General features: G+C 39.1%; 1 protein-coding gene across 5 annotated transcripts in view; it reads right to left on the bottom strand.

Annotated features, from left to right (window-relative positions):
- MPPED2 (metallophosphoesterase domain containing 2) overlaps positions 1-12,530 on the bottom strand; it is a 113,658-nt gene that overhangs the window by 40,319 nt on the left and 60,809 nt on the right. For all 5 annotated transcript variants that reach the window (XM_064426028.1, XM_064426031.1, XM_064426030.1 and 2 more), the window contains exon 4: positions 11,720-11,945. In XM_064426028.1, the coding sequence (XP_064282098.1) occupies positions 11,720-11,945 (226 nt within the window). The remainder of the gene's footprint in view (positions 1-11,719; positions 11,946-12,530) is intronic.

Raw genomic sequence — 12,530 nt, 5'->3', positions numbered from 1 at the left:
ATGGTAAGGAGGGAAGAAAAAAGAAGTTAGGAGGAAAAAAAAAAAAGGTAGATATAGCTAGTGAAAATGAAATTACCAAAAGGAATTTGACTAAAGAAAACCATGTTAGAGCACCTATTTCTTCTCTATTCCTAATAAGAGCACTATATGTAAAATTTCACAGTGGTGGCTTTGAAAAAGTCCTATTTAACTATGGCTAGAATAGGGAGGAGTCACCTTGGACAGTACAAAATCTCCAATTTACTGCCTTAGGTGACAAAAACCTCTGAAAAATGGCTTTGCTCTCTGTCCCCTTCAGGAGGTCAGCCCTCTGCAGCACCTGAGGTTTGCCACAGGGAGAAGGGGGTGGCACAGCAAAATGCCAGCTGCACCCCCACAGCAAAGACTGGGCAGGATGAGCTCACAAGGCACAGCTAATTTGGGAGCCCCTTCTCCTGCCCTGCTGTGAAAAATCTCCTTTTTTTTAGGGCTTTATCGAGCTGGCTAAGGGGTACATCATCAACATCACAAAAAACTTTAAAAACAATTAAATAAATAACTAAATAAAGGCAAAGGAACGGTATAAAAAAATAACTAGCGATCTGGCTTGTTTCTTTTGGTACATTTTAAAATATGTGCTTTCCTCCTAAAGGCAAAAAATACTGCATTTAATTAGAAGAATAAATCATTACATTTTTATAGTTAGCAGTTTCTTCTACAACGAAACTAGATTAGTTTCTCACTACACATGCTGTTTATTGTTCAAGTTTTATGGTAAGTTCTAATAATTCAAGTGTTACAAACAGTTCAGTTTGGGGTTGTTTTGGGGTTTTTTTTTGCTATTAAACCAGCTCAAAAATTTTCTTTTGTTACACATGTATATATACACATATAAAAACTTATTATATATATAATATATAACACATATGTATTATATATCAAAATATATTTAAAATATATTATATAATATACAATGTTAAATATATTATATAATATACAATGTTATATATTATATATTTTTATAAAATAGAATATATTTTTATATAAATTACATATTTTATTATATATTTTTCACAAAAAATCTCTCTGGCTTTCTACCTATTGCATACAAATACACATTCTCTTAAATGACCCACTGAATGTTATGGGAATAGACTTATCCCTCAAATTCTACCAAGAGTTTAAAACTTTGTCCCACTTGTGAGCAAAGTTTGAATTTAAATCCTCACACTTATAACTGGGCAGGTTCTTCACATCCAAAACACAGCTAAACCAGTGCCTCTGCTGTGACAGGACCTGTCCTGCTACACGTAGCAACAAATGTCACTTATTCATGCCATTTTCTGTAGGACTGCAATTATTTCCCTCTGTTTTCCCCTTCCTGCAGCAACACAATCAAGATGTAAACACAAAGAAAGTGCAGCAGACACCTCCCTGATTTCAGTGCCATTTGAGACAAGCCCAGCAGCTCTGTGCTCTGGGCTGATGAGGAAAGCACAGTGAGCACTTGCAGCAGAACATCCAAGCAGACCTGTTTTGCAGCCTGATTAATAGAAACAACCTCTGAGGACTAATCACAAGTCAAGCCCTGTTTTGTAGATTAATAGGACAAAAGCACAAGAGAATAGGGAAGGTTACAGGACTGGAATATAAATAAGAAAAGGTGTACATTCCAGGCAGATTGACTGCTGGTAATTATCAGCTAAAGGCACATCCTTGCAGCCAGCTCTTGCTGCTGTGTGCTAGAACAGCTCATTTCCAGATGAACCACCAGTCTGTGTATCTCTGAGTATTCTGTCCCCAAAACCCACAAAACAATGACAAAATTTGCTTTGCTTGTTTCTCTGAAGCAAGTCACACCTTCCTCTCAATCTTTCGGGTCACTCGGATTTCTAGGCTGATATTAGGTGATTAAAGCTGGTAGCAGCTACACTTCTCAGCTGTGCATATGTGGGTCAGAAATACAATACTGGCATGTGAGGAACTGTTACACAAGCCCTGCAAGATGGGACCAGATGCTGCAGCCCAGCAGAGATGCCCCATACCCCATCTGGCCCTGCAAGGAGCTGTGCACAGTGATCCCTACTTGGTTTATTCTGTCATTTTCCAAGCTTTCCCAAACATTCCACCTCTACACATGCAGCAATGTAAGCTCTTGAACTCTATAAATCAAGAAGTTTTTAAAAAAAGATCTGCAGGTTAGGCAGTGGAAGACAATATTCCTTAAAATGGCACTTTGCAGGTTTCTCAAGAAACATGAAACTTATGTTATATTCACAAAGAGAAGAAGGAGCCAAGCTCACTAAAACTGAAAAACCAAATTCAAGGAGCCATAACTCGAGATTACAGTGTTTTAGGGCATCCCATATTAAAAATGGGAACACTAAGAGCTTTCAGACTAGCAACTCAGGTTGCCTTTCTCCTTTTTCTTGCAGTGCAGGCCATGGAAGTGTCCCAAGCAGCCCAGATGGAGCACCAAGGGAAGTGTTAAAGAGAATACCTTTCTTGAAATTTATTACATTCCAAGTTTTGAAAACAAGATGCATTAAAATCTGTGCCAGGAAAAGGAGACTGAAAGACAGCCTTCCCTCTTACATAAAGCTCACTTTATATATCACTTATATAAAACTGGAGGTGATACACAATTATAAATAACAATAAACCCGACTCTAGAGATTAATACAGTGAGCAGCTGCAAATATCAGCTTTTGTCAGTGAAACACACTGATTCACATATGTACAAAAATAAACTGGCTTTCTGAAGGACCAGACCCCACAACTTTCCTGCCAGCTCTACCCACCCTACAAATGCTGCTGAAGGAGCAAACCTGGAGGTGGGAGCTCTCCAGAAGCAGAGGACAGCCAGGCTGGCAGATCTGCAGGTACAAAACTCATTTACTCACATTACCTGCAAAATAAATACGATGCCAGAGGTGTCAGATGATTTCAAATCATCATGAGATCACCTCCTGGGAAGCATTATTCCTTTTGTCAAAGTGGCTGTGTTAGAAATGTCAGCAATCCTCACATTTTCCACGTACACAAACCACAATACAGACCAGCACCTAAACCTTTTAGGGGTGGTTATAAATACCCACAGGTCTCATTGATTTTCAGCTGAATCCATGAGTGTTGACCACTTCTGAAATGAGGTGCCAGCTCTATTCTACTGAACAGATTCTCATGAAAATCTGATGAATGCAGTTGTCACTCTTGACCTTTATGTCTATGCTCAGATTCACAATCAGCGGTCTCTTATTTAAAGTGCATGTGCAATTTCTGCTTTATTTCATAGCTTCTGTGAATTACTTTAAGCATTTTATACACATGTCAGGGTAAAGTTAGCATTGTGATCAATAACTATTAGATAGATATGACCCAAATAATCTGAAAGACAGTCATGAGAAATCTTACCCTTCACTGGGAGCTAACAAAATCTAGTCACTTATTTTTGGATTAAAAAAATAAATAAATAAAATTGCTTCTCCATTTCTATTGCATTTTATCCCCATCACATCATGTGAGCTTTACTGTCAACTCTACCTGCAATGTAAATTCTCCCACTTTTCTTCCTGTTTGTCCTGAATAGATGAACTGTGAAACAAACCACTTGTAGACTGCATCTGTTTCCCATACCCAACCACCTTCCTCCCTGTCACCTCCTCCACCCTAATTTCATTCATTTCACTCCCCAGGAAGCCAGGCTTCATCACATGGAGTGTTTGCTCCAGAAGGCAGACACTGCAAATATCAAAGGTCACCCCCCACTTTCCTTAGCTTTTATATCTTAGCTGACATCATATGGTATGGAATATTCCTGTGGTCATTGTCCCAGATCTGTCCCCTTCCAGAATCTTGCCCAGCCTACTGATGGAAGGAAGGGATGTTGGAGAAAGCAATGCTGATGCTGTAGGCAAACCCAGGTGTGTTACTAACACCCTTCCAGCCCCCAAGGCAGAGCACAGCATGGGGATGGTGCTGTGAGGAACAAGCTCCAGCTCAGCCAGAGCCAGCATATCCTCCAACAGGCTGCTCTGCCTGTCACTCAGAGCATCCACCTGCTCCCTAATTCTTCTTGCTCAGGCCACAGAGGAAATGAAGCAATGAAAGTAATGAGGCTTGAAGAGCACCACGCAATGCAAAATCCATCCTGATGTCAGCTTGTCAGAGCTGGAGCCCCTCTCTTACTTCTCCACTGTCCTGCCATGAAGGTGGCTGTGCTAGAGAGAGGGAATTTTCCAGTTAACCTGAACAGCATGGTGTTCTCAGCTTTGTCTGTCTTCCTTCTGCACCAGACCACCACAAAGAGCTATGGTGAAAGGAAATGGAAAAGCAAGAGTCCTGCAGTGCAGGAACTGCACGGGAGAATTTATTCAAGCAAGCATCAACACACTGCAAGGAGTCCTGCCCTGGACAGAACAGCCAGATTTTGCTTAACTCTTGCCTTATCTCCTCTTTCCCAGCTCCCATTCATTAAGGACATGCAAACCCCTCCCAAGACAAAGTCTGATGAGTTAAAAATGCCAGGAGTTTTGCAGTATTCTGGTTCCTTCTCTTGGTAACTCCTCAGTGGGTGTGAATGCCTTCAGCCTGCTCCTCACACATGGATGCCACAGTGACCACTGTGTCATTCCAGTGCTCAGCTAAAGGAAAGCCAACTGCTTGCTCCTGGCAAGTAAAAGAACACCAACCAAAGCAAAGCTACAAGTCTAAGCACAACTTGTCTGCCAAAATGTCCTTCTTGTTGAGCAAACCATACTTCAAGCTACAAATGAGGAGGGCACCATGAATAATAAGCACCCCAACACCCCAGCTCATTCTGGCTCCTTCTGCCTCTCTGCTTTTCTCCTGAACTCCAGGAAAATGGAGCAAGAATTAGGGACTCAGAGCACATTTCCACAATCACTTGTCTGTACGGCTGTGGAAGAATTCAAATCCCTGTTTCCACACCAGGAAAGATTTAGGAGAGCTACCATTTTATGTCTCATTTAACTGGTTAGAATTCTACTCACAAATAGGCACAGTTTATTTCTTAACACTAGTAATGAATACTCTCAAGTTCTTATTCCTGCTGAAGTCAAGCCTGAAGAAAACATCAAGACTTCATGATCTGCCTCAGTGTCAGGATGCAGAGCTGTCCAAAGAATTAAATAGGGCAGGTTTGTACCACAGTATTAAAAATTATTTATGATCAAGTGTATTTAAAATTACAAATATCCCACTCTTTATTTTTTAAAAAAAAAGAAAAAAGGGGGAAGGAAAAAAAGGAAGAAAGCTTTTAAAAGTAAACAGGACCATTTTTTACTTCGAAGTGAATCTGATATCAAGGAGACCAAAGAAAAATCAGCTACATTCCCAACGAGGTAAAAAATGTAAACAAACCTCAGCAATTCTAGACCAGGGGGGAATTCATTCTTCCATTCTAAACTGAGAGACCTGGAGGACAAATGCCAAGAAAAACGAAACAGAAGCCTGCACCTTTAAACACAGCCACACTGCAGTGGTGGTGTGTTTGTTTAATGCACAGACAGGAGACTTCAGTCTTTGCCAATAATTCCCTCAGTTGCTGACTTCTACTGCATAAACACCAGAATTCCTGAAAAACTGGTGCAACACACACAGCCTTGTCCAGTCTCCCCTGGTTTCCTCACCACTGAACAGCAAAGAACTTTATTGCTGAATAGTCCAATTTCTACCCCTCCTTTTTTTAGACATGAGCTAATTGCCAGCTAAGACCATGAAAATAAAAGAAATTAGATCCATTCCAACCCATCAGTGTATCTGAATCCCATCATGTGAGTTGCCAATTGGTTTTCCAGTCCTCACGCTCAATATCTGCTGTTAATTTGCTTGCTATTTCAAGAACTTGAAGACTGTCAGCAAAACCCGTGATGCATTACAAAACTTATAATTGGAAAGGAAAAAAAAAACCCTCTGACACCTCTCTGACAGGATAAACAGAGAGTCTGAAAACACTGATCAGAACAAGGCAGAAGTACTAACTTAGAGCTGCTTGTACTAAAATATCATTGCAAATGAAGCAGAGAAAGAAACCGAGTCAGAGAAATCATTCCAAATTGATGTAAAATCATTTGATGAAACCCCAGATTTTACACTGGGCTAAAAAGAAAAGATTGCACAAAACATTATTTTTAAAGGAGATGGCTGAACCTGCCTCTGCTTTCTTAAGGTTGCATTATCTATGCCAATTAAAACTTTGCTTCTGAAAAAGAGTTAAGGCACTTCCTCTGGAGTTACTAAAAAAAGCAAATGAAAGCCTTGGCTGCGCAGCCCTGAGTGATAGTGAGCCGTTTGTTCCTGACCTCTGGATCACCCTCCAGATCCAATCCTTGGACACAGGAAAAGCCCACTAGTATTCATTAAAAGCAACTGGGAGGCCAAGCCAGCTTTGTGCTTCTGCTCTTGAGACCTGAACGAGCTACAGCTCGACAGACGTGCAGGACACTGCCGAACAATGCTGCTGCTCCTGCCAGAGCGACAGCCCCCTCCCACCCTCCTTCAGGGGAATTCATGCTCATCACAAGGATGCAAACCACAGATTCCAGGCATTATTTCAATAATTGATTGCCATCTCTTGTGTTTGTGGTGCTTTTCAGTTATCCACATAAAGCTGATTCTGTTGAGCATTGACATATATTGATTTATACTGAATTGGCTTTTACACTGCACGTTTCTTCCTTCAAAAAGATACATCTCCAGTTAGCTAAATATATAGGCTGAAAGTCTATCTATTAGATAGATAGATAGATAGATAGATAGAATCAATATTTATATAATATTGTAGATATTTTTATATATATTTTTATATATTTACACTGCACATTTCTTCCTTCAAAAAGATACGTCTCCAGTTATCTAAATATACAGGCTGAAAGTCTATATATTAGATAGACAGACAGATAGATAGATAGATAGATAGAATCAATATTTATATAATATTGTATATTTTTTTTATATATTTATATATATTTACACTGCACATTTCTTCCTTCAAAAAGATACATCACCAGTTATCTAAACAAATATATAGGCTGAAAGTCTATCTATTTATTACTTATATACATATTTTATATGTTTGTTTATTTTATTATATATATTTATACATTATATTGTAGGTATTCATATATATATATGTAGTGTAAATATCTAAATATATATATATATATTTAGATATTTACACTACATTTCATCCTTAAAAAAGCTATATATCTCTCCTGTTATCTAAACAAATATATAGGCTGAAAGCCTATTTATTATTTTTATATGTTTTATATATAATTATCTATATTTATATATTATATTGTAGATATTTATTCACATAGTTATATATAAATATATATACATTACACTGCACAAAAAGATACATCTATCTCCAGTTATCTAAACAAATATATAGGCTGAGAGTATATATACTTATTATTTATAGATATTATCTATATATTATCATCCATATTTATATATTATATTGTAGATATTTATTTTTATACAAATATATATATATATATATATATATATACACACTGCATGTTTCTTCCTTCAAAAAGATACATCTATCTCCAGTTTTCTAAACAAGTAGGCTCAAAGTCCCAGACCTCCAGGTTTACTTCTCACTCTGTGAGTGGAATTTGCTCACATATTTCCATAGCTAAAAGTGATGTAAAGGATTGCTTTGTTAGATTATTTTTCACTTACAGCTTTTGACGTTTTTCTGTGAAATTCTTATGCAGAACAGAATTTAAAATCTATAAATAAGCCTATTGCCTCCTTCTTCATAAAAGTAAGAATCACAAATTTTGATGCACACAAAGTACTTTTAGAATACTAAAGAATACTTTTACAATAATAAGAATACTTTTTAGTACCTTTAGAATACAAAGAATAGTTGTAGAATACTAGGAATACTTTTTCTTTTCAACTATTTTCTGTTTCTAACAGGCAGAAAAACACAGAAGTTACCTATAGAGCTGATCAGCAGAACAAAACAAAACGGCGAAAAATATTCTCCCTGAACAATTGTTTCTGTCAAAATGTGGTTTAAACAAATTCTGGCTCCAGTTAACTGCAGTTCTCTGGTGGTTTGAGTTCTTTTAAAGCTTCATTAGAAAACACACACTGTGAGAGTATTTGTATCCAAATGTCTGCAGCACACTGTGGTAAATTCAGCCCTCAGCACGGATGAACAATTTCAAATATAATTTTAAAAATACATTTGAATATAAGTAAAACTTACGCTAATTCACTTATGCATATTCAGCACCCAAAGCTGCAGTAAAAACAGACTGTCTCCCCTTACCCTTTCACAGAGACATCAGCATGAATTATGTTTACTTCACAGAGGGAGTTTGAAGATTTAAAAATTCATAAATCCATCACTGGCTTTATTTTCCATCCTGTTTAATAGGAAACCTCAATCTCAAATTTCCCAAGGAGGAAACATTCTCACTGGAATCTTACAGAATTTTTTACTGCATAAACTATCAATTATTTTCCCAGCAAACAAGCCAGGTTCATAGGGCAGAGTCAGAAGGAAGAGAAAGGAGGGGAATGTTTTTGTGGGTTGTTATCTACAGACCAAATGGAAGATCTTCAGCCATTTTGCTCCTTCAAGGTCCATCAAAGAATCTCCTATTTAAGGTGTGAAAATGTCAGTTACATACTTCACCTCAGAAAATGAGCAGAGCTCTGAATGCGATTTATGTCCCAACCTTGCACTTTTCTCTTTTAGGAGCTGAGACTCTTCTTTTCAACTTCCCTCCAGCTAATGCCATTTAATGCTCTCAGAACTATCAGGCTAAATTCAAATTTTCTGCTCCTCAGAGGCTGTTGTTATGCACCACGGCACATTCCAATTGCAAACACACACCAATGCTCCCATGTATTCCAAGTCATTTTTTTACTCACAAATCCTGCTAAATTGTAAGTTAGGAGGCACTACTTGAATTCTCTTAGGTCTTTAGAAAGCTTTTAGATGTACCATGAGTAAAAACAAGTAATGAATATGAACTGATATTTCATCTCTGTATTTACACTGAGTTGGCAATTTACATTTTCTAGATAGATGAATTATAGCCAGCCTTCCCAGTACTCTGGCAATTACTTTTTACAAACCCCTGACAGGCTCAAACCTCCAGAATCACATCTGTTATTCTTGGTTTGATCCCTCTTTTTTAAATTAAAACCAGTAGCTTTATCAGCAAATGAGAAAATGTTTTTCCCCCACTCTGGAAATACACATCTGCACATAAATTGAACATGCCAACTTATCTCTTGTTAGGGGTTGGCACATCTTCTGGGTTAATGACCAGTGCTCCATTTCTGTGACACAACTAATTGGGGTAAGGAGGCTGTAAATACACACAAAATCCCACAAATTCTCCTCATTTGGGGTAATCTGAAAATTTATAGGAATAGAGTAAGATGTGATTGGAGGAGAGAGAGTATAAAATTTAAGGAGGGGTAAAATTCTTGTCTGATCACTCTGTCTCAGTTTCCAGGCACAGAACAAAATTAGAGCAGATTTTACTAATATTTCAGAGGAAGAACTTTTCCTTCCTCTGAAAGACTGGCTAAAATACAAAAAAAAAAAAAAACAAACAAATTTTCACATTTTCTAAAATCTGTCATTATTATTAAAAAAAAAAAAAATAGGGAAATGCATGGACAAGGACAACACCACGTTTCTGCTCTTAACACAAACTTGGTGATTGATCTAAAAAGCTGTATTGAAAATACAGCTCAATATACAGCTCAATTCCACACCAAGAGCTGCTCAAGACATGATTTGACAACAACTTTTGGCAGCCAAACACAAATGAAGACCGAGAGAGAGAGGTCCTCACTTGATTTGAGCTCAGTGTCAATTTCTAACAATCTAGCTTCATTTCTCATGCATCACTAATGGGAAAAATCCAGTTATCAATGGGTTATAGGAAAGATTAATTCAGGTTTGTCTTCCATGACTAGGCCAGGAGACACATGCCATTCATTTTTTACAGCTGAGACAACTCAGGGCCTTGATGTGATGGCCCTTAATAGTCCAGAGCAAACATTCTAAATCCATGTGCACACCTGCAAATTGAAAGAACTCCCAAATGCAGCTGGAGACAAAAGGATAACAGGTTTCCACTACTTCCTTTTGGGAAGGAGAAGAAAAGAAAAGGAACATGATATATTGCCAGTATGTATAAATGTAAAGGTGCATCACACGGTTCTCTCCCGTGTTCTCCAGGAGTGCTGTTAGGAAGCTGAGTTCATAAAATGTGATCCAAATAAACGTGGAAATATGCCTGCCCTCCCTAATCACTGCAGAGGCCCTCCAAGTGTGATGCACACACACAAAAGCAGCTGAACACAATCCCAACCTCAGCAGCAAACCTTCCTCAGCTCCTCAGCCTGCAGCAAGCCTCACACCCACCTCACTACCCAAGGCCTTCTGTGCTGCTGTTACAAAAAAATTACTTTGAAATGTCTCAAGGAGATGATTCCTAACCTGAATTAAGATCATCTTTCCCAATTTGCTGATATTGCAAGGATTTAGGGCATTACAGTTTTTTTTAGCTGAGCAATGACAGGCTGATTTAAACTAGTAGCTAAAGGCTATGACTTAAATTAAAAGATTAGCAGCTCAAGTCAAGAATGAGATACAGAGCTAGATCACAGCTTTCCAGCCAGCACTGATGCATACAATATGACCAGGAGAAAGCATTGTCAGAAGCACCAACGTGTGTGGTGTCACATCAACCACCAAGGTCTGCAGGCCAAGGCAACAAAGATGAGCTGAAGGGGAAAATTCCTAATGCATGTATAGGTTTGTCCCATTTCCTGGTTCAACCCCTCTCCTGCTTTCACCTTTAAAGCAAGCCTGACATGAAAAATAAGTTATAAGCTCATAATAAGCCCTTCTTATAGGTGTGCATAAATTAGCATCTCGGTGCTTCTGCTGACAATTGAGAATTCCAAGCAACAGAGTGATTATCACCATCACTCAAGTTCAGGTCTCTGGTAAAGCCTGAGAGGACTGCGGCTGTTCTCAGCATGAGAATTTAGAACAAGTGCTACCCAAGGCTCCAGAGAAAGATGTCAGGCATCACAATTAAATGACATGTAGAAAAAACAAGGCAGGAACTCCTTAGCACAAAACTGGGCAGCAATCTTTCCTGCGTGACACACTTGACACATGGGTGGAATGAGACCAAAAGCGGTTTGAAATTCTGTTATCACAGCTTTACAAGCAAAAGAAAACAATGCCCAGAACTGCTCAAAAATAAGGTTTAAGCACCTGCTGCCTTGTGCCCTTGTGCTGTGTAGGTGTTAAATGCCACTACACCAATCTATTAGCACAGCAGATATAAATAGCTCAGCAGTATAGAATGTAATGGAGTTCCCCTAATATGTCCCAAAATGCCACCACAGTTCATCCACAAGCACAGAGTCAGTATTGACTCCACAGTTCAGGTGCATTCAGCAGGCAGAACAGAAATAGTTACAGTTCCTTTTGTCTTATTTCACACACATGGCTAAACAGAGATTATCTATCCAAAAAAGAAAAGGAAAAAAAATTTAAAAGAAAAGAAAAGCAACTGTGTCAGAATGGTTACAGCTAAGTCTGATTCTGTTCTGCAGGGCAATGCAACAAAGCAGCTTCATGCAGGTTCAACAGGAATGATTCCTGCTGGGGTTCAAGCAATAAACAGCAAAGAAAGTTGAAATTGAGACTTACCACGGGGCACCATATATTCGGAATCCTTTAACTGTTACCTCTGAATCTTGTAAGTAAATACTATTTGTCAGGAGTGACTGAACATTGTCAAAGTCCTCTGGTTTCAATTTGGACACAGAGGGAAAGCGGTAGTAATCTTGTTTAACAAGGTCTGCCATGAATTCCTTATCAAATGTCAGTTCATGATTCCCAGCAATCACTATTTTATATTCATATGGTAGGTTTCCTGAAATAACAAAAAAGAGGACTTCATTAGCACATTTCCTCCCACAACAAGCAGCCAGCCAGCAGTGACAGAGTGGGACACCCGAGGCCTGGGAGCATCTCCATGCTGGGCACAGGACACGGATGCTGCTCCTCCTGCACTCAGTGGAACAGGGTCAAAATGCACAGGGATGGCACACAAAAAAACGCATGTATAGCCACGGCACAGCACAGAGCCCGTGCTGCAGGGCCCAGCAACACCAGCTGCTGGGAGTCAAACCAGCTCCAGAGGGGGCACGAAACACCACTGCTGGGTTATTCCCCTGGATGGGACCACCAGGCTTTATTCCAGGTCAGTCCCCAGGAGTGACCTGCAGTGAGGAGCCTGGCAGCTGAGCACAGACTGCAGGATGCCTGCCAGCCACATCCTGAGAGCACCTGAGCAGACTGCTGGGACTGGTGGTTTTAAAATTATGGCTTTATTTGGATTCATCTGTATTCCAGTGGCATTTATTTGTTGGAACCCTGGATGCTGAGAATTTCAGACCTTCTGTGCTGACAGGCACTGACCCCCAAGAGAACACTGCATTGACCTGAGGCCATGGAG

Source organism: Passer domesticus, chromosome 6, assembly GCF_036417665.1.
Source record: "Passer domesticus isolate bPasDom1 chromosome 6, bPasDom1.hap1, whole genome shotgun sequence".
Taxonomy (NCBI): Eukaryota; Metazoa; Chordata; class Aves; order Passeriformes; family Passeridae; genus Passer; species Passer domesticus.
The sequence above is the reverse complement of the archived record's forward strand: the minus strand, read 5'-3'. Positions and strand labels throughout refer to the sequence as shown.